This window comes from Portunus trituberculatus, chromosome 1 (assembly GCF_017591435.1).
Source record: "Portunus trituberculatus isolate SZX2019 chromosome 1, ASM1759143v1, whole genome shotgun sequence".
NCBI lineage: Eukaryota > Metazoa > Arthropoda > Malacostraca > Decapoda > Portunidae > Portunus > Portunus trituberculatus.
The window spans coordinates 5,487,655-5,510,247 of record NC_059255.1 but is presented as its reverse complement, the minus strand read 5'-3'; the positions used below and the strand labels follow the sequence as shown (position 1 = coordinate 5,510,247).

General features: G+C 40.1%; 1 protein-coding gene and 2 long non-coding RNA genes across 3 annotated transcripts in view; 1 reads left to right on the top strand and 2 right to left on the bottom strand.

Annotated features, from left to right (window-relative positions):
* LOC123517603 (DDRGK domain-containing protein 1-like) overlaps positions 1–4,866 on the bottom strand; it is a 5,881-nt gene extending 1,015 nt beyond the window's left edge. The window contains 7 exon segments of the mRNA XM_045277911.1: positions 728–833; positions 1,296–1,481; positions 1,573–1,653; positions 2,554–2,696; positions 3,682–3,702; positions 3,705–3,803; positions 4,704–4,866. Coding sequence (XP_045133846.1) covers positions 728–833; positions 1,296–1,481; positions 1,573–1,653; positions 2,554–2,696; positions 3,682–3,702; positions 3,705–3,803; positions 4,704–4,794 — 727 coding nt within the window. The 5' untranslated portion in view covers positions 4,795–4,866.
* Positions 4,867–5,234: 368 nt separating this feature from the next.
* LOC123517670 lies at positions 5,235–13,574 on the top strand. Its single transcript, XR_006678540.1, has 3 exons — positions 5,235–5,467; positions 9,892–10,042; positions 13,182–13,574. It is a non-coding gene; the product is annotated as an uncharacterized LOC123517670 (long non-coding RNA).
* Positions 13,575–21,098: 7,524 nt separating this feature from the next.
* LOC123517710 lies at positions 21,099–22,278 on the bottom strand. The gene is made up of 2 exons (XR_006678553.1): positions 21,802–22,278; positions 21,099–21,715 (listed from the first exon to the last, which is right to left on the bottom strand). It is a non-coding gene; the product is annotated as an uncharacterized LOC123517710 (long non-coding RNA).
* Between the last annotated feature and the right edge of the window lie 315 nt (positions 22,279–22,593).

Below are 22,593 nucleotides of genomic sequence, written 5' to 3'. Positions count from 1 at the left end.
AGTGATGAAGACCAGAGAGGACTGTTTGCTGCTGCAGGAAGACTTAAACAAGATCTATGAATGGAGCAGGAAGTGGAAATTGGAGTTTAATGCCAAGAAATGTCACATAATGGAACTAGGAAAGAGTAAGAGATGACCGGTATGGAACTATTTGATGGGAGAGGAACAAATAATGAAGACTGAAGAGGAAAAGATCTTGGAGTGATCATACAGGAAAATCTGAGCCCTGATAAACACATAAGCAAGATATTTGGACTATCATATAAGATGTTGACTAATATAAGAGTGGCATTTCATTACATGGACAAAGATATGATGAAAAGACTCATCAGCAGCATGATACGCCCCAGGCTGGAATATGCAGCAGTGGTGTGGTCTCCAACCTCTAAAAAGGATAGAAGGAAACTGGAAAGGATACAGAAGATTGCTACAAAGATGGTGCCGGAACTAAAGGACCTCACATATGAAGAACCACTCAAGGAAATGGGACTGCCAACCTTACAGGATACAAGAGAACGAGGGGACCTAATAACAATGTACAAGATAGTCAATGCCACTGAAAAGATACACAAGGAAGACCTGGTGCTGGTCACGGAAGAACATGGAAGGACTACAGGACATGGAAAGAAGATCAGGATGAGGCAGTGTGTCAAGGATATTGGAACACACACACACACACACACACACACACACACACACACACACACACACACACACACTCACTCACCAGTCAGTGTTCCTTCCTTCTGCAAGTGAGTCACTCTTGTTATCACATCTTGAGTCTTCAGCTTAAACTTTGCCGCTAAATCTTCCAACACAACCACCTTCTGTCCCTGTGAGAGAGAGAGAGAGAGAGAGAGAGAGAGAGAGAGAGAGAGAGAGAGAGAGAGAGAGAGAGAGAGAGAGAGAGAGAGAGAGAGAGAGTTTTTCTTTTAATTTGCTTGCTTATATTTTTTTTTCATTCTTCCTTCTATTCCTTCTTTTCATCTTCCTCCTCCTCTTCTTCTTTTAGTTTGTTAGTTTTGTTTCTCTTCCTGTATAATCTTTTCTTCCTCTTCCTCCTCCTCCTCCTCTTTCTTTTTATTTTTTTTCTTCCTTCTTCTTCCTCCTCCTCCTCCTCCTCCTCTTCTTCTTCAAACTCTCTTATTCCTCCTCTTCCTCAATTTATCTCCTCCTCCTTTTCTTCTTCCTCTTCCAGTCTCTCTTTTTTCCCTCCCTCCTCCTCCTCCTCTTATTACTTCACTACTATTACTACTACTACTACTACTACTACTACTACTACTACTACTACTTACTTTAATATGAGACACAAAGTTACTAAGTAGATTTTTTTCTTTCTCTTCTTCATCTTCCTGTTCGTCAAATCCTTCTTCTTCCACTTGAAATTCAGCCTTTAGTCTCAAATATTCCTCCAATTCTTGTCTCTCCTTCTCCTCCCTTGCTTTCCTTTCCTCCTCTTCCCTCCGTGCCTCCTCCTCCGCCTGTGAGAGAGAGAGAGAGAGAGAGAGAGAAAAAAATGTGTAAAATGACAATTCATTTTTCTTTTTTTCTCTTTTTCTTGTGTTTGCTTACCTCTTTCTCCTCCTCCTTCTTTCTCTCCTCATCTTCTCTCTCCTTTCTCTCCTTCCTCTCCTCTCGTTCTCTCTCCTCCATCTGTAAAAGAGACACAGATGGAATGCGAGAGATATGATTGTTTTTTTCAGATGCAAGAGTGAAAACCAGACAAAAGCAACAATGATAAAAAAAAATGCCCACTTGAAATGCTGGTTCCCTTAAAGACTGATATAGTTAGCCAAAATTGAGGGACAAATGTGTTAATGCCTCCCTCTCAAAAGTAGTGAAGTGGTAGGAAGGTGGACACACAGAAGCAGGCAGGGAGTTCCAGAGTGTGCCAGAGAAAGGTGTGAAGGATTGTGAGTACTGGTGAACTCTTGTATTAGAGAGTTGGACAGAATAGGGATGAGAGGAAGAAGAAAGCCTTGTGCAGTGAAGGTGTGGGAGGAGGGAGGAGGGGAGGCATGCAGTTAGCAAGATCAGTAGAGCAGTTAGCATGAAAATAGTGATAAAAGATAGAAAGAGATGCAACATTCTGGTGGTGAGAAAGAGACTGAAGACAGTCAGTCAGAGGATGGGAGTTGATGACATGAAAAGCTTGAATCCACCCTATCTAATAAAACTGTGTGACTGGAACCCTGCCCCCCCCTAAACATGCGAAAAGTACTCCATACAGGGGCGGATCAGGCCCTTGTACAGAGTTAGCAGTTGGAGGGACGAGAAAAACTGGCAGAGACGCCACAGAACGCCTAACTTCATGAAATTTGTTTTAGCAAGAGATGAGATGTGAAGTTTGCAGTGAAGGACAGTATGAGTGAAGGACAAAGCGAGGATATTCAGTGTGGCAGAGGGAGACAGTTGAGTGTCACTGAAGAAGAGGGGAGAGTTGTCTGGAAGGTTGTGTCCACTTGATACATGGACCAATTCACTTTTTGAGGCATTGAACACTAACAAGTTTTTTGCTTCTAACTAACTCTGCCTCCTCCTCCTCTTCCTTACCTCTCTCTGCACTCTCTTATCAGCCTTTGCTTGTAGTTTGGCCAGCTTCTTCTTGCCTACTTTCCCATCAGGCAGTGCAATGTTCTCCCCCACTGCCTCCTCCTCCTCCTCCTCCTCCTCCGAGTCTCCTCCAGCGTGGCGCTCTGAAAGGGAGGGAAAAGTAGTGGTGGTGGTGGTGGTAAGTTGTGCCTCCTGTATTTATTTATTTATTTTGTTTTTAATGTAAGAGGGAAACTGACCAAGAGGGAAAATAATAATAATAAAAAAAAAAATAAATAAATAATAAAAAGGCCCACTTAACCCCTTCAGTACTGGGACACATTTTTACCTTGAGATTTGTGTACCATTAGACCATTTTATTGACATTAGGAAGGGTCTATGGAGGGCAGAAGATTAATGGCCACAGTCTTCACTATTTTAACCCCTTCAGTACTGGGACACATTTTTACCTTGAGATTTGTGTACCATTAGACCATTTTATTGACATTAGGAAGCGTCCATGGAGGTCAGACGATTAATGACCAGTCTTCACTATTTTAACCCCCCACATGAGTTTCTGAAGCTGTAGAAAATCACCAAATAGTAAGAATGAATAGGGAAAGACGTCATGCTACTGAAGGCCTTAAAGTCAACAGCCCCAGTGAGACTCCATCTGCCGACCTAAGCAATGCCAGGCCAGCACGTTACCACTGTTCCAGCCAGACACTATATTGGTAGCAAGAAAGAGTCAACCTAACCTAACCTCACCTCACCTAACCTAACCTAACCCAACCTAACTTAATATATGAAGAACAAAAAGAGATATGAAAAAGAAAAAAAAAAGGAAATGAAATAGATGCAAATAAATATAGAAAAGAAGGAAAAAGAAAAGAAATAGACAAAAGAAAAGAGAATAAAAGGAAGGAAAAAGAAAATAAAGGAATGTAACCAGAGAGAAAAGAAAACCAGATGTAAGAAAAATAGAAAATGAGAAAATGAAAGAAAAAAGGAAAAGAATGAACCAAAACTAAACTAACTTATAATTGAAGAAAAAAAAAAAGAAAAAAGAAAAGAAAGAAAGGAAGAAAAAAAGAGGAAAAGAAAGAAAGAAATAGCCAACCTGACCTGACCTGACCTAACCTAACTTACGTGCGGCCGCCCTCATCCTGGCCGGGCATTGCGGTTGGCGGCCACTCTGTTTGGGGGCTGGGCAGGTCTGGCGGCCCCCTCCTCTGCCGGCCGGGGTCTGGGGACGCGGGGCTTGTCTCCATCTGTGTGGGGGAGGGTAGGGTTAGTGGTGATGGTGGTGGTGGTGATAGTCTGTGTGTGTGTGTGTTTTTGTCATTCAGGGTATTTTTGGGTGAGAGAGAGAGAGAGAGAGAGAGAGAGAGAGAGAGAGAGAGAGAGAGAGAGAGAGAGTGTTGTGTTTGTTTTACTTATAAGAGTCTCAATTTTGCAACCTTACCTTACCTTACCTAATCTTCCCCTCCGCCACACTCCACCACACTCCGTCCCAGCACTCCACCACACAACACACACCTTTAGTATGTTAGCAAACCCACCACACACCGACAGCCCTATGGAACGATTCTAGTCTAACCTAACCTTGTCACTGCCACACACCACACACCACACCTATACACCCCTTGCCAGCTGCCATCACACACCACAACCAGCACATATCCTTGCCACCACACAACACATTCCTCTCCTCTACATACTGCCACACACACCACATACCACACACCATACTGCTTTCTTCCACTCTGTCACACACACCACACACAACCAATGCCACCACACTGTCACTCTCCACCACATACCACACTGCTTCCTTCCAAGACCCTGCCACACACACACACATACACTAAACCACATCAGTATCTTTTTTTTCTTATTTTGTCTTTATAATGCAATGATTGAGCAACCTTTATTTCTTCTCCTTTCCCTAAAACCTACCTAGCCTTACCACAAAACATTAGAAATACAATGAAATAGCCTATGTACCCTAAACTCACTATTCTTACCCAAAAACACCTTAAAATAACACAGAGGACCTTTAAACGCACAAAAATGTAAAGAAACCCTCATAATTTTATACCATCTGGAAAAATTACAACACCGTACTTTTATCTCCATTTTCTCTCTCTCCCTTGCCTTCTCTTCCTTACCTTTTCCCTTCTTACTCTTGTAGAAGGAGAGGAAGGCTATGATCACGCCCACCAGCACCGCCAGCCCCGTGTATAGAAGAACTGCTGACATTTTTTATTTTCACTTGCGTTGTGATGGAGAGGCAAGTTGAGTATACGGTGAGAGGCTGGCTAGAAGGAAAGGCTTGGATCTTATTATTTTACTACTGTTTTCCGGGTTTTTCGTGTTTTTTTTTATTTATTTGTTATTTTCTATTTTTTGTTGTTGTTTTTATTTATTTATGTTGCTTTTTATTGGTTATGAATGTCGTGTTTTGTAATGTCGATATTTTGTGGCTCATCCCTCACTGTTTTTTTTAAGTGATTATGTGTTATATTATTATTATTTTCTATCGTTTTTAATTAATTTGTATTGCTTTTATTGATTTTATATATTGTGTATTGTGAATGTTGAGTTTAGTAATGTCGACATTTTGTAGCTCATCCACACGGCTCGGCTACTGATATCCTTAAATACGCTAGAACCATAATAACACTCAATAATCCACACATAATTCCCTTCAAATACTGAGAATTTAACACATACAAGGACATAGTATTGGAATTTCTAGCGGGCAAGGAGAAGAGAGTGAATTCCTTTAGAGAGCCACAGCTGATCATGGCGTCTGTACTTCCCGCCAAGACACACGGTTGGCCTCACTGGAGTGCCATTATATTTTCAGCCTTTATAGAGGTGACAGTGCCGTGACAGAGGTGGTGGAGGTTATTAATGCACCAAGGAACAGGTGTGTAAGGTGTGGCAGTGGTGTTGATAAGGGATTAGTGTGTAAGGAGGGAAAGAAGTGTGGTGGGCCGGGTGTTTGCTCCGTGTCAACAAACTTAGTGGTGGTGACAGTGGTGATGGCCGTGTGGTGTTTGGTGTTGCTTATACACCCCACACCACTCATAAACACACTCAAACACCCCGCAACACATCCACAACATGCCCATGTGCACCCAAACACCCACACACACAAAGTGAAGTGATGACATTCCCGACAGCACCAGCGGCGAGACAAGAGAGCAGTGCATTAATCCTGCGTAGCTGCGGCGGCGAGTGGTCATAACATAACCTAAATAATATTATAACGCAGGGCCACCAGGGCCCATCTAGGTTATCCTGTATCAGTCGCACAGCGACCTCGTCATCAGTATATACTTAAAGATACACTTACAAGTACACAATACATTATATACTAATTCTAAATATTTGGCCCATTAACAGGGCTAAGTCCTGCAGCGAAATCCTCTACAATTTGTGGTCCCCATACTTTGGGATCATGTCTTGTTTAACTATAGTAAATTTCTTATAAAAACTATCATGCAGTGCTATACATAATTATAAATCTAATAAATTTAAGTGCTTATCTAATCTGTTTTTAAACATTGTTAAACTAGTGGTATTTACAACCCTCTATGGCAATGCATTCCAGAAGTCTACCACTCTATGACTAAAGAAATATTTTCTTCTATCTAACCTGCAGCCTTGCTTTCTAATCTTCCTGCCATGATTTCTAGTCCTACTTCCCTCCTCTAAGGTAAAGAAAGATCTTGCATCTATGTAGTTTGTATCTGAGAACATTTTAAATAACTCTATCATATCCCCTCTTATACATCTCCTCTCAAATGAAAACATGTTTAATTCCTTTAATCTATCTCTATACTCCAGGCGCTTTAATGCTGGTATCATCCTAGTTGCTCTTCTCTGAACTGCTTCTAACATGTTGATATCCTGCCTATAGTGGGGTGACCAGGCCTGTATGCAATACTCTAAATGGGTCCTAACATAGGAATTATATACGCTACGCACCACTTCCTTACTTTTATAACTAACATTTCTATTTATAAAACCCAGGATCCTATTTACTCTGTTTCTTGCTTCTAAACATTGCTTTGAAAATTTCATAGTCCTGTCTATCACTACTCCTAAATCCTTTCCTTCCTCTACTGCCTCTAGCCAACATCCCTCCATCTCATAGCTAAAGTTTGTGTTGTCTTTACCTAAATGCATAACCTGACACTTTTCAGAATTAAACTCCATCTGCCACCTGTCTGCCCATGCTATCAGCCTGTCCAGGTCTCGTTGTATTCTGTAATTGTCCTTTTCACCCTGTACTGCACATGCTATCTTAGTATCATCTGCAAACTTTGATACTTTGCTACTAATTCCTAGTGTCGACCGGGGAAAATCGGACCGTCCAACGAACCGGTACAATTTGGACCGGCTTATTCATATTTACAATAAATTCATATATAAATTTCTTTTTGAAGTTTTGAGCATTTCACGATGGAAAGTAACTATTTTCACATTTCTTGTGCAGGTTTGATAAAAAAAAATTGATTTAGGAAAGAAATTACAATTATATGACTGAAAGTACTGAATCGTAGCCAAAAAAAAAAGTGCAGCAAAGTTTGTTTACCAAATCAGCGGTTTCGGCGAACTTTGTTGTGGCGGTCAGACGCGGCTAACTATCCTCTTCCAAATTGATGATTATAGAGTGTTTTACCTCTATTTTAACATGATTTCATCAGCAATACTTTATTTAGCTTCGTTTTCTCACAATTAACGCTCACTTTTTGGTTCAATTTACCCCGGTAAGGAAAATGCTGCTGGGGGAAATCGAACTGGTAGTTTTTAAGTACGCAATTGTTTAAATTTTGAGAATATGCATTAATATTTTTCCCTGTGTCATCTTTGGCTTATAAAGGGGATTGCTTAGACTCATTATATACCCAATAATGATTATTAGGATAATTAGGGTAATTTAGGGAAATTTTTAATGAAGACTATAAGCCTATAAAGGATTTCAAAAAGCTAGGAATTGTCCGCTCACACTCTCTGTACAGGCTAGCGAGCGATAACGAGCTCAATAATCTATAGAAAAATGAATGTGGAAACCAATGAGCAGTATTTTTATACAAAAAATCAGCTCCCTGTTGCTCGCTAGCCTGCAGAGTGGGAAGGAAAATTAACGTGACCAGTCTTTTGACACCCTGAGCCTATACCCTGTTTTTACTCAGCTGATCCTCTTTTGTCTGCTAGGAGTGCCCATTAGTAATATATATGCATATAATCTAGTTATTATATGCTTATGTATCACTTCAAAGGAACCTTATAAAAGTACCTTTCACATTCAGAATAAATAATCTTCTTACTGAATACAATAACTTCAAGTGTTACACCAAAACATTGGCTAAAGTAACCAAGTAAATGAGTAGGCTATGTAGTCTATGAGTAACACTTTTTTGTTCTACACTGTTTCTTGCCATTCATTTTGCTATTTTCAATGGGAAACGCTCAATGTTTAGGAAATAAAACTTTTTTTTTTTTGAGGAAAAATATCCATTTATATATATATATATATATATATATATATATATATATATATATATATATATATATATATATATATATATATATATATATTTGCATTTATAAAGGGTGGTTCAAATTAGCCCATGGGTGGTTCAGTTTACCCCGGTGGGGGGGTTCACATTACCCCATTTTTTCGATAACTGAACTACACTTATTACTTCAAAGCTGAACAATCTGCTATGAATGATTTTTTTTTTTTTTAAAGGCATTAACTTGCTTATGTTTTCATAAAATTTTTGTAAGTTTATCTTGATAAATGTGGGAACAGTATCAAAGTTTGTCAAAACCTGGTCCAAATTACCCCGGTCGACATTATATCTAAATCGTTAATGTACACCAAGAAAAGAAGAGGTCCTAGCACTGATCCTTGGGGTACCCCACTAACCACTTCCTTCCACTCAGACATTGCCCCATTTAATACTACTCTCTGTTTCCTATCAGAAAGCCATTCACTAATCCAATCAACTAACCTACCCCCTATCCCATGTAGCCTCCTATGCGGTACCTTATCAAACGCCTTGCTAAAATCTAGATATATAACATCTATGCTATTTCCATCATCTAACTCCTTGGTAATATATTCAAAGATATTGAGCAAATTTGTAAGACAGGACCTCCCTGATCTAAAGCCATGTTGGGTATCTCTAATTAATCTATTCTCATTTAAATGCTCCCAAATACTACCCTTAATGATTTTCTCTAGTATCTTACATACTATACTAGTTAAACTGATCGGTCTATAATTATTCGCATCATCCTTCCTACCTTTTTTAAATATTGGTGTAACATTAGCTAACTTCCAGTCCTGAGGTATCTCAGCAAACCTAAGTAATCTTTCAAAGATTAACTTAAGTGCTTCAGAAATACTGTCTACACCCTCCCTAAGTACTCTGGCAGTGACCTTTGTGGCACTCTGCTGGTTACTTTACTCCAAGATGAGTATTTATCTCTGATCACAGTTCTCATTTCCCTGGCCTTCAAATAATCTCTTGTCCATTTGAGCAAGGTTCCTCGCAGTCCTCCTGTGTTCTCTTGTAGTCTTGTAGTCTTGCGTGAGGGACTTTATCAAAAGCCTTTTTAATGTCCAGGTATACTGTGTCCACCCAGCCATCTCTGCTTTCCAGTCCTTCTATAACTCTGGAGTAGAAGCTTGATAAGTCTGACACACATGACCGTCCTGTCCTAAACCCAAATTGTATGTTCAATATGACTTGTTCTTCTTGCAGATGTTTAACCCATTTTTCTTTGATAATTATTTGACACAACTTCCCCAAAACGCTTGTAAGTGACGCTGGTCTGTAGGTTAGTGGTTCAGTTGCCTTTCCTCTTTTAGATATCAGTATTACGTTGGCTCTCTTCCATTCTAGTGGAACCTTCCCTGCATTTAGTGAACTTGTAATATTTCCAAAATTGGTGTGTGTGTGTGTGTGTGTGTGTGTGTGTGTGTGTGTGTGTGTGTGTGTGTGTGTGTGTGTGTGTGTGTGTGTGTGCAATAATAGACATGTGTTTGCATTTCCTAACCTAATTTTTACCTAACCTAACCTAAATTTTTTCCTTTCTTTTCATTTTTTTTCTTTTTCTTTTTCTTTTTCTTTTTCTTTTTCTTTTTCCTTTTCTTTTCCACCTAACCTGACCTAACTTTATTTTATTTATTTATTTATTTATCTATTTATATTTTCATTTATTTATTTAACTTCCTAACTGAACCAAAAATTTTCCAACCAAACTTATTTATTATTTTATTTATTTATTTATTAATTTTTTACCTAATCTAACCTAACCAAACATCCGCAGGTCTTCAGAAAACAACACGCCAATTTATTTGAAGTCAAGGACGGAGATTAAAACAGCCTTGAAAAACACCACACCTGTTTTGTCCACCGCCATCACCACCTTCTCCCAGATCAAGGACAAGGTGTATTACAGACTCACTCATAAGGAAGAGGTGCGTGTCAGTGTGTTTAGGTGTGTTTGGATACGTTTGGGTGTGTTCTGGGTCTGTTTGGGTGTGTTTTGAGGTGTTTTGAGTGTGTTTGGTATGTTTTGGAGTTCTTGGGTGCATTTGGGGTGTGTTTTGAATATGTTTAGATGTGTTTTGGTATGTTTTGGTATATTCAGGTGTGTTTTGAGTGTGTTTGGGTGTTTGAGTGTGTTTTGAGTGTTTGAGTGTGTTTGGGTGTTTGAGTGTGTTTTGAGTGTTTGAGTGTGTTTGGGTGTGTTTATTTGTGTGTTTCAGTGTGTATTATGATGCTGATGTATTTTAAGCTAACCTAACACCCAAGTCTCTCTCTCTCTCTCTCTCTCTCTCTCTTTCTCTTTCTCTTTCTTCTTTCTTTTCTATTCAATATCTTGTCACTGATTTTTCTTGTTAATCTTTGAATGACACCACAAAACTACCCTTAAAAACCGTGTCACTGAAACGAGAATCTTTTAGAAATGCAAACTATATGGCAACTATTTCTCAAAGTCCACAGTTAATGGGCACTTTGTTTGTAAGAGTGTGTTTGGTTTTGTTAAGGTAGATATCAATGTAATCTGTCAATACAACCATCAAACTTCCCTTAAAAACCTGTGTGACTGATACAAGAGTGTTTTAAGATATAGCTTATGTTGCCACAATCTTCAAAGTCCACATATTTGCAGAGCTTGGTTTGTATGAGTGTTTTTGCTATTTATAAAGTAGAAATTATGTTAATCTGTCAATAGGACTATCAAACTACCCTTAAAAACTTGTGTGACTGAAACAATAGTCTTCACTAATACTGAATGAATCTGTATGGAGTGTGGCCGTGGTGGTGTGTGTGTGTGTGTGTGTGTGTGTGTGTGTGTGTATGTGTGTATTCACCTAGTTGTAATTTTACAGGGCCTGGGTATCATACTGGTGTGGCCCCGTCTCCATATCCACACACATCTAACTTTCCTTTAAAACTATGCACACTCCTCGCTGACACCACCTCCTCACTCAAACTATTCCACACCTCCACACATCTTTGTGGGAAACTATATTTCTTCACATCTTTCAAGTATATTCCCTTGGCTATCTTTTTACTATGCGATCTCGTAGTTCTATTTAAATTTTCCTCTCTCAACATCATTTGCTCATTATCCACTTCATCCAAACTGCTCAACAGTTTATAAACCTGTATTAAATCTCCTCTTTCTCTTCTTTGTTCCAAGGTAAGCAAATTAATTTCTTTTAATCTCTCCTCTTAGGTCATTTCTGCCAATTCCGGAACCATTTTTGTTGCCATTCTCTGCAATCTCTCCAACTTCCTTATATGCTTCTTTTTATAAGGGGACCAAACCACCCCAGCATATTCCAATCTTGGTCTAATTACCGTACTAATTAATTTCTTCATCATATCTTTATCCATATAATGAAAGGCTAATCCAATATTTCTAATCAGATTATATGTTTCTCCAAACATCTTATCAATATGAGCCTCAAACTGCCCATGGTCTTGTATTATCACTCCCAAATCCTTTTCCTTTTCCACCTTTTTCAACACTACTCCTTCACCCATCTTATATAACCCTCTTGGCCGTCTTCCACTCTTCCCCATCTCCATCACATGACTTTTGCTCAGATTAAATTCCATCTCCCACCTCTTGCTTCACTCCCAAATCTTATCCAGATCTGCCTGTAAATTTCACAATCTTCTTCACTCTTCACACACCTACACAACTTCGCATCATCCGCAAACAAATTAATATAACTGTTTACTCCCTCTGGCATATCATTAATATATACAAGGAAAAGTATTGGTGCCAGCACTGAACCTTGTGGGACTCCACTCTCCACCACCAACCAGTCCGACTTTGCATCTCAAGTAGTTTTCCATCCATTTTAACAATTTTCCCTTCAGTCCTCCATAAATCTCTAATTTCCATAGCAGTGTCATGTGAGGTACCTTGTCAAAAGCTTTCTTTAAATCCAAATATACACAGTCCATCCATCCCTCTCTCTCTTGTATTTTGTCAACCACTCTCGAATAAAAGCTCAGTAGATTTGTGACACATGACCTCCTTTCCTGAAGCCAAATTGATGATCCGATAATAACTTATGATCCTCCAGGAACCGTATCCAATATTTCTTTATCACCCTCTCACAAATCTTACCGACCACACTTGTTAGAGACACAGGTCTATAGTTAAGAGGCTCTTCCTTACTGCCTCCCTTATAGCTAGGCGGATATATGACAAAAAATGGCCGAATTGTTCACTTTGGGTTAAAAGCATGGCATTTGGCACAAAGTTAGTCTAGACCCTTATGAAGATTTTCAGATATGGGGCCATCATGAATTCTGCCCAGGAAGCGAATGGCAGCCATTTTCCAATATGGCCGCCAGTAGAATATTATATGCCCCCTCCCTACGGTTTTTCGAGGACTGTTCCAAAACCAAAAAACAGGGAGCAAAACCAAACCCACATCCTAAGAAGAATTCATAGGGCTTCTAACAAAAAAAAATAACATTGGAAATTGGTCAAAAAATGTGGGACTTATAACGTGTCAAAGTCAAAATTTTCGTCACAAATCGACTATTTCGTAGGTAACTCAGCTGTAGCTTTTATAACTAGCCCATTTTTCGCCCAAGGCGATTGATATTTGACATGGAGATTAACTTTACATCAGTTTATCTATTTATGAGGTCAATGTCAGGTAAAGGTCATCTTAGGTCATGTCAGGTCAAATTGAAAAATATACGAAATAAATCCAGATTTTAATATCAGAAGTTCAAAATGAATTTTTGTGGTCATAAAAATTTTGAACCCCAAAATGCTAGAATTTTGCTCCATTAACCCTATTCAGGCTTAATTGACCCTAATACTTGTCAAAGTACCCACGACTAATATCTCGGCTCCTCATGAGCTTAAAGCCCAAATTTTTCGTGGATGTTAGCTAGGTGACCAACTCACCATGACCAGAATATGACTTTCTTAGGACACGTGCCTCAAGGCCAAGCTTGGTAAAATATGTCAATTAATAAATTTCCAGCCATGGTCCTATTTACCTACTAATAACTAATATTTAACTTAGGTTTCCAATTCTCGGTTCTTATTAAAATTGCCCCTTGCTCTTTCAGGTTTGACTGAAGTAGCATGGAGATGGCTACTAAAAAGCACCAGATGGCAGCATCCCTCAGCCCTGAGCCATCTCAAGACGCTCAGATAACAAACTGGAACAAATGTATCATTTGCCAAACAGACACTGACGAGAATTTGCAATGTCCAGCAGAATCAAGGCGTACTGATCAAGGAGCCGGGTACATTACTTTCTCAGAGAACCTAGCCCGTTTTCATGAACTAGATAGTATTCCAGTGACACTAGATATTCGACGACTTGATGAGGGCAAAGGTGTTAGGACTACCCTTGAAGAACGACATGCAAAGTGGCACAAGTCTTGTCGTATCAAGTTCAACACAACCAAGCTACAACGAGCTGAGAAAAGAGAATGCCCAGATCCTGAAAAACCTCATCTAAGTTCACCCGGACGAGTAATGAAGAGGCGACAAAAGGAAAGAGAGATCTATGCTTTTTCTGTGACGAGCCAGCTTCAGCATCAAATACACTTCACAGAGCATCAACCTTTCGCTTAGATGCACGTGTTCGTAAGTGCTCATTAATTCTTCAAGATGAGAGACTTATTGCCAAGCTTAGTGCAGGAGATATGGTTGCAAGATGTATTGTACCATGCTCGTTGCTTGGCTGCACTGTACAAGAAAGCTTCCACTGCTGAACACGCTGAAGACAAGGAGGGAGAAGATGAAACTGTTAAGATCAATCACGGACTTGTCCTAGCTGAGCTTATTTCATATATTGAGGAAAGCAAGACAGATGAAGCTGTCTCACCAGTGTTCAAGTTAGCAGATCTTTCTAAACTTTATTCCTCGAGACTGCAAGAGCTAGGTGTCGCACAGAGCAGCCGTGTGAACTCGACACATCTAAAAAACAGAATCCTTGCCAATTTTCCAGATCTTAAAGCCTACAAAGAGGCGAGATATCCTGCTAGCCTTCGACGAAGATATAGGCAGTGCTCTCACCAAGGTATGTGAGAAAGAATATGATGATGAAGCAATAACTCTTGCAAAAGCAGCACAAATTGTCCGTCGGTACATGCTAGAGAAGAACGCTTCATTCACAGGTTCATTTGACAGCGAATGCCAGACACAGTCTGTGCCACAGACACTGTTGGCTTTAGTAGCCATGATCCACGAGGGTCCAAGCATCAAGTCCCAGTCAGGCTCCTCTGGTAATGTCTTCAGTCAAGCAACCCTCAGCGTGGCACAGCTGCTTCAGTACAACAGCTCTGTTCGTCGTGGAAGTGAAAGCAGTGGAGCGAGCAGACAGGGTGGATATAGTGTGGGACCAGTACCTTGAGAACAGCTTGAAGTCTGAAACCAGAAAGCGCCGCGGAAAGGGGATCAGACGCCGGGTTCAAGGGAACAACAACTTACCTGGCAACTGGCAGCAGTTTCTGAGACTTGATGCAAACAAGCAGGAACTGTTCACATTCCTGGCTAGATGCACAATGAAAATGCAGCACCGACCAGATGGAAAGCAGCTTGTTGCCACCCTAGGTGATGGTGTTCTTTGCAATCCACCAGATGAAAGCATCACTGCAGCACTGAGCCCTGTACTCAGGAAGAAGCCGACACAAGAATGCTGCTGCACACTGCTGATGCTGTCCGACAAGGATGCCAGAAGATTGTCCTGCGTACAGTTGATACCGATGTGGTGGTCCTGTCAGTCGCTGCAGTGCCAAGGCTACACTTAAAGCACCTGTGGATTGCTTTTGGGACTGGCCAGAACTTCAAATACATACCTGCCGACGAAATAGCATCTCGCATTGGTCCTGAAAGAGCCACTGCTCTACCTATGTTCCATGCTTACACAGGGTGTGATGTCGTCTCATCCTTCACCAGAAGAGGAAGAAGCTAGCATGGCAGACCTGGAATGCCTTTGATGATGTAACAGCCACGTTTGGTCTCCTGTGCGATGCTCCTGGAGAGATAGATGATGAAGCTATGACCATGCTGGAGCACTTCACAGTCTTCCTGTATGACCGCACCAGTGACCTGGACAGCATTGACGGCGCGCCAGCATCTCTTCATCAAGCGGGCATGCCAATGGAATCGCTGCCGCCAACGAGAGCTGCACTGGTGCAGCATGCCAAGAGGGCAGTCTACCAGGCTGGCCACATCTGGGGGCAAGCCTTTACTGCCGCTCCTGCCCTTCCATCTCCAGGAGACTGGGGTTGGACAGAGCCACCAGACTGGAAGCCACTGTGGACTACCCTTCCTGAGGCCAGCATCTCCTCTCGAGAGCTGCTGTGCTGTGGCTGCAGAAAAGGTTGCAGAGGTCACTGCAAGTGCAACAAGGCGGCCTTGAGGTGTACTGCTCTCTGCCAGTGTGGAGGTGACTGTGAAAACTAACAGTGACACTCACTGGGGCTATCGGCTGAGGCTCTGTGTACGGTACTGGACCGTCAGTGTATAGTTTGTGTAGTAATGACATTTTGTACCCCACTCTTTGTGTATTGAGTGTATTGTACAGTGTATTGTGTACCACTATGTATTACCTACATATAGGGCTCAAGTTCGTAACGGTTCAGCTTTGTTTACGTATTTTTGAAGTAGGTTGTCCATATTCAACATATTATTAGGCCTTTCTCAGGGTCAGCAACCGCCTGATGACGGTCGGAGATTGACTCGACCGAGCGATACTATGGTAATAAAACTTACCGAGGACAAAAATCCGAAAAATATGATGTTTTGGGTAAAAAGGGTATTTCCCTATTTTCGCAAAAATTGTCATTTAAGGTCAACCAAGGTCATCATAGGTCATCATAGGTCAAATATGTAGTTACCCTCAGAACGTCATAATAAATATCTTATTAATCTGAAAGCATTTAATCCACTTTTAAACACGTTATGCTGACAAAATTACCCTGAATTAGGTTATGTACATTTTACTGGCGGCCATATTGGAAAATGGCTGCCATTCGCCTCCTGGGCAGAGTTCATGATGGCCCCATATCTGAAAATCATCATATAGGCCTAGCCTAACTTTCTGCCAAATGTCATGCTTTTAACCCAAAATGAACAATTTAGTCATATATCCGCCTAGCTATTATAAATGGGCACCACTTCACCTCTTTTCCACTCTACTGGTACTTCCCCTGTTTCTAATGAGCACCTTATAATGTCATATAATGGATCAATCAATTCTTCTCTACATTCTTTCAATAATTTACCTGAAACTTCATCTGGTCCCATCGCTTTATCATCTTTAAGTTCCTCCAACATTTATATAACTCCCTTTTAGGTATCTTAATGTCATCCATGTGCACATTTCTTTCTACATTCTGAGGCTTTACAAACATTGTTTCTTTAGTAAATACTTGTTGAAACCTATTATTTAGCAATTCTGCTATATTCTTAGGGTCATCTACTATCCCTTGCTCTCCTTTTAATCTTTCAATGGACTCTCTCTTTTTAAGTTTACCATTTATGAACCTGTAAAACAATTTTGGATGTTCCTTACTCTTGTCTACAATATCTTTTTCAAATGTTCTTTCTTCCTCCTCCTTACCCTCACATACTCATTTCTCGCCACTCTATAATTCTCCTTATTTAGTATATTCCTGCTCTTTTCCATCTTTTCCAAGCCACATCTCTTTTCCTTAGCCTTAACACAAGTTGCATTAAACCAATCCTTTCTTCCTTCCTCTCTCGGTTTATACTTTGGTACAAATTTCATAACTCCTTCTTTATAATATTTCATAAAAATCTCATATTTTTTTGCACTTCTCTGATTTGTAACATCTCCTCCCAATCTAATGTTCTAAAATAATTTTTCAAATTTTCTGTGTCCATCTTTCTAAAATTTAATCTACCACTCCTGTATGTCTCGTCTTTCCTTCGCTGTGTTATTGCCATCTGCATTTCCATAACCACATGATCACTCTTCCCCAATGGACATTTATATTGTATATCCCCACATAGGTACACTTCTCTTGTTAACACCAAATCCAGTGTAGCCGGTTCATCATCTCCTCTTTATCTAGTATTTTCCTTCACCCTCTGTTCCATCATATTTTCCATCATTAGATTAAGAAATCTCTCTCTCCCCTTGCTTCCTCTCCAACACCACTTACTAGATTTTCCCAATCCACCTCCTTACAATTAAAATCTCCTACTAGTATCACCTTTCTTTTTCCAGATAATACACTTTGCAAACTCTGTAAAGTATCCTTGATCATATTGTCGTATTCCCTTAATGTCCAAGAATTTGTTTTAGGAGGTACATAGGTCACCATGATTATTAATTCTTTTCCATCACTTTTTATCCTTATGCTTATCACTTCTGCGTTGTTCTTCCCATACCAAACCTTATCCACATTTATCTTTCTTCGTCATAATCATAACTCCTCCTCCACCTTTACCCTCTCTATCCTTTCTCCATATATTATATTTATTATCCAAATTTACCTTTGTTTTTTCATGTAATTTTGTCTCAGTCAAACACAACACACTATATCAGGCTTCTCCACCATCATATAGTCTTGCAATTCCAATCTACTTGACAGTATCCCATCTATATTAGTATACATTACGGTCCACCCACTGCTCCCTCTAGGGGTTCCTCTGCATTCCTTCTTTCCACATACCACTTTCTGACTCTCTCTCCTATAACTCTCAAAAAAAACTTTTCTTTTTCCTCTTCAAACCGTTCATCATTTTTCCTTCTCGCCTCTTCCAACAATTCCTTATAGCTTCTCCTCTCTTCCTCATTTCTATTTTTCCTTACATACACCTCTTTACAACCTTCTATCTCTCTTAACTTTGATGTTCTATATAGGATATCCTCCGCAGATTGTTGTGACTTCAGTACTACTTTAATCGGTCTGCTCACTCCCTCCTTATACGGACCCAGTCTATGGATCTCTTCCACTTCTTCATGTAGGTCTTTTTTTCATCATCATTTAGATTTTTGAACAGATCTCTTACCGTTTTCAATTCTTCCTTAATTCTCTTCGGCTTATATGTTATATTTTGTTCTTTCATCCCAAATATTAACATGCTCTTCTTCTTTTCTGCTATTTCCCTTATCAATGTTTCCTTATTCTTCATAACATTAACCATTTCCTTGGACCTTTCTTTTTTGTCTTCCTTCAACTGATCTTTAATTATTTCTTGTAATCCCACCATCTCTGCTTCCCTCGACTCAGTCCATTGTGTTTTCTTCAGTTCCCATTCCCTTTCAAACCTTTCATTCTGCTCACTGATCATTTCTTTAAAGTTGTCTTTCTCCTTTACTACTCTCTCCATTTTCTCCTCCAACCGTCTCTTGTATTTTTCAACCTCCACTTTCAAGTGTGCATTCTCATCCACCAATCGTTTTTCATTTTCCTCCAGTCTCTTAACTCTTTCCTTCAAAGCCTTGCAGAATTCTCTGTCCTGCTCCTCCTCACTCCTCTGAACTTTTAATTCCTTCACCAACTCCTCAAATCTCTTCTCCAACATTACCAGTCTACCCTGCATTGTTGCTCCTGTTGATGATGGACTCATGTTTTGACTGGTCACTTTCGGTTTTGCTCCCTGGGCCTCATCGGCATATTTTGAATTTGGTAACTTATTTCTTACCGGTCTATCCATTTCATTTCACTCTTCCTGGGAGCATGTGGGTGTGTGGTGGTGTGCACTGGGGGCCAGGCCTGGTAGCTTTGTGTGTGTGGTGGGATGCATTGGCAGCTGTTATGGCTGGCCTTTGTGTGGTTCCCGCTCTGTCGTTTGGAGTGCGGAGGTTCCCACACCTCCGATCACTCTTATGTACACCCGGCTGGGGAATCGAACCCTGGTCCTCTGGCTTGTGAAGCCAGCGCTCTAACCACTGAGCTACCAGGTGAATGTGTGTTTGTGTGTGTGTGTGTGTGTGTGTGTGTGTGTGTGATGTGTGAAGAGGGAAATGTGGTGACTCCTCTACGTTGGACATGTGACTTTCTGACTGCCCGTAGTCACCACCTGTCTGTTGCTCCACGTTCAGCCAGTCATTTGTGTGCACAGGTCCTTCACACAAGGTCACGGCACACTGCAGGGCTGAGCGACGGCTGGCCACAGTCACTTGTCACAGACGCTGGTGTGTGCAGGACACCTAAACGGTGGGAACTCATGGAGAGCCACAGCCCCGACACAGTGGCTGGTCTGCTGCTGGCCAGACAGATACACTGACAAACACACATAGACAGAGATAGACAGATAGACAGGCAGACAGAGACAGAGAGACATACATAGATAGACAGACAGACAGCGTATTTACCTGTTTGAACCAATAAACCAACACCTGCTTTGCTTTACAGGTGTGACTAATGACAAGACAAGTGTGTGTGCTTACCTGAGAAGAAGAAGAAGAAGAAGAAGACAATGAACAAGGAAGAGGATGGATATATAAAGAGAAATATGGAGAGGAGGAGTCAGAGGAGGAAGAAGAAGAAGAAGGAGGAGGAAGATGAATATGGAAGAGGAGTGTTTGAAGTGGTTTGGGTGTGTGTGTGTGTATGGGTGTCTTGGGTATATATTGAATGTTTCTAGTGAGTTTTGAGTGTTTTGAGTGTGTTTTGGGTTAGTTCTGAGTGTTTTAAGTAGCTTGAGTGTGGGTGTGTATATGGGCAATTTTGGTATATACTGGGTGTTTGTAGTGAGTTCTGGGTGTGTTTGAGGGCACTTTGAGGTGGTGTGTGGTGTTTTGAGTGTGTTTTGGGATAGTTTTGATTGTTTTAAATGTTTGGGGTGTGTTTTGAGGTGTATTAGTGTATATTTGATGTTTCTAGTGAGTTCTGGGTGTGTTTGAGGGCATTTTGAGGTGTTGTGTGGTGTTTTGAGTGTGTGTTGGGATAATTTTGAGTGTTTTGAATGTTTGGGGTGTGTTTTGAGGTGTATTGGTGTATATTTGGTGTTTATAGTGAGTTTTGGGTGTTTTTGAGACGTTTTGAGTGTGTGTTGCGATAGTTTTGAGTGTTTGGGGTGTGTGTTTTGGTGTTTGTAGTGAGTTTTGAGTGTGTGTGTTGGTGTTGCAGGATGTTTTGCAGTCTTATCTGTGTGAACCAATTAAGGAACACCTGTTTGGCGTTACAGGTGTGGCTAACGAGAAGATAACTGTGTGCTTACCTGAGGAGAGAGGAGGAAGAAGAGGAGGAGGAGGAAGAAGAAAATAAAGAAGATTATAGAAAGATGAACAAAGGAGGAAGAAGAGAAGGAAGAAAAGAAGAATAGGAAGATGGAAAAAAGAAGAGGAATGATAGAAAGAGAAGAAGGAAGAATAAGGAGGAAGGAAGAACAGGATGAAAGGAGGAAGAGGAGTAATGGAAATATAAAAGTAAATATGAAAAAATGAGAAAAACGAAGAAAAACAGAAGGTAAGAATTTTCACTCTCTCTCTCTCTCTCTCTCTCTCTCTCTCTCTCTCTCTCTCTCCCCTCTTGTTTGTTTTTAGTTCATTATTATTATTAACATCAATCTCATTCATTCATTTTCATTATTAGTATTATTGTTAAGATGTGAATGAAATAGTTTTTGTATTAGATTGAAAGAGCAATTTGTACAGTATTATGAGAGAGAGAGAGAGAGAGTGAGAGAGAGTGTTTTATCAAGAGTATGAGATAGAGAGAGAAAAGAAATATTGATGATGGATGAGAGAGAGAGAGAGAGAGAGAGAGAGAGAGAGAGAGAGAGAGAGAGAGAGGTGTTTTTATCAAGAGTATGAGATAGAGAGAGAAAAGAAATATTGATGATGGATGAGAGAGTGTGAGTGTGAGTGAGTGAGTGAGGACAGGATTGATTGAAAGCATTTATTCACTATAGAGACAGGGATTGATTGAAAGCATTAATTCACTATAGAGACAGGGATTGATTGAAAGCATTAATTCACTATAGAGGCCGGGATTGATTGAAAGAGCATTTATTTATTCACTATAGAGACAGGGATTGATTGAAAGAGCATATTTATATTCACTATTAGTTTATTTTCCCCTCCTTGGACCCTATACACATTATGATATAGTTAAATTGACAATGGTACACATGGAGCAGCTTCCTCAAAATGCCATTACAAAAACACACAGGAAATTATCAGACAAACGGTACAAAGAAATGAAAATAAGTCAACGAAATGCTACGTAATTATTGAATACGCTTGACTAGGCTTCTGTTTGGGGCTGTTTGTTTGTTTGTTCGGTGTGTGCGGTTGCCTCTGCCAAAATCAACAACCGGAATTACGTACAAATAAATGTCAAAACGCCACGATATTGATAAAAAAAAAAAAAAAATACAGCAAATTGACGTTTTTTTTATATTTCCGACTTTTTTTTTTTTACGTTTTCTATTTTTTCTCAGCTTAAACTAAAGACATTTTTATTTTCAGGCTTATAAAAAGAATAATTTCCGACTTAACTTTACAAAACGGACATTCATTCACTGGGGTTTAACTTTGGTTGCGTCAAGTTTTATTTGGTTTATTACGATATGTTCTCTTTGTCCCTGATATGAGATAGTGGTGGTGGTGGTGGTAAGGAGCGCTCTCTCTCTCTCTCTCTCTCTCTCTCTCTCTCTCTCTCTCTCTCTCAGCCCACACCCCACAGTATGTCCCCCACAGTATGTTGACGAACCCACAATTCTAAAGAGAGAGAGGCAGACAGACAATTCAACCTCTCTCTCTCTCTCTCTCACATAAACTAAACATTAATAATTATTGTTATTATTGCAATGTGTACGAGATTCTTGAAATAAACTTGATATTTAACGTATTTTATCAGTATTCCTTTCCCTCCTAATTATTACGTCGTCCATCTTTTCTACGTCTATTTATTGCATCTTTACGTACGTCAGCACTTTCATTATTGCATCTGGTTGTGGAGTCAGTACTTCTTCTATACACAGCTACGTCAATCTATCAATTTTTTACGATCTGACTAGCGTAAGTTAGATTTTTAATGGGTCGGTGTTTGAATCGGTCCTGCCACGGAAGCTTAATTATTTACGCATGTTTGTAAGTCTTTTAATGTTTTCTGAGAAGGTTAAGGTAAGTTTTGGGGACATTTATCTCTCTCTCTCTCTCTCTCTCTCTCTCTCTCTCTCTCTCTCTCTCTCTCTCTCTCTCTCTCTCTCTCTCTCTCTCTCTCTTTTTTCCTCCTACACATATCTATTTATCTCAAAGGGACATTAATCTTTCTTTCCTTTATCTCTCTCTCTTCTCCACTCCCTTCTCTCTCTCTCTCTCTCTCTCTCTCTCTCTCTCTCTCTCTCTCTCTCTCTCTCTCTCTCTCTCCTTTATCTCAGGGACTAATGTCTTCCCTCTCATTGTACTACGTCAAGTCAGTAAACAGTGAACGGTGAACAGCAGACCAACCCGATAAGTGATAATGTTAATAAGTAGTTGTGTTGTCCCTTGTTACGATGCACTGCTCTCCTTTCAACGTGTGCCTGGTGACGTCAATTAAT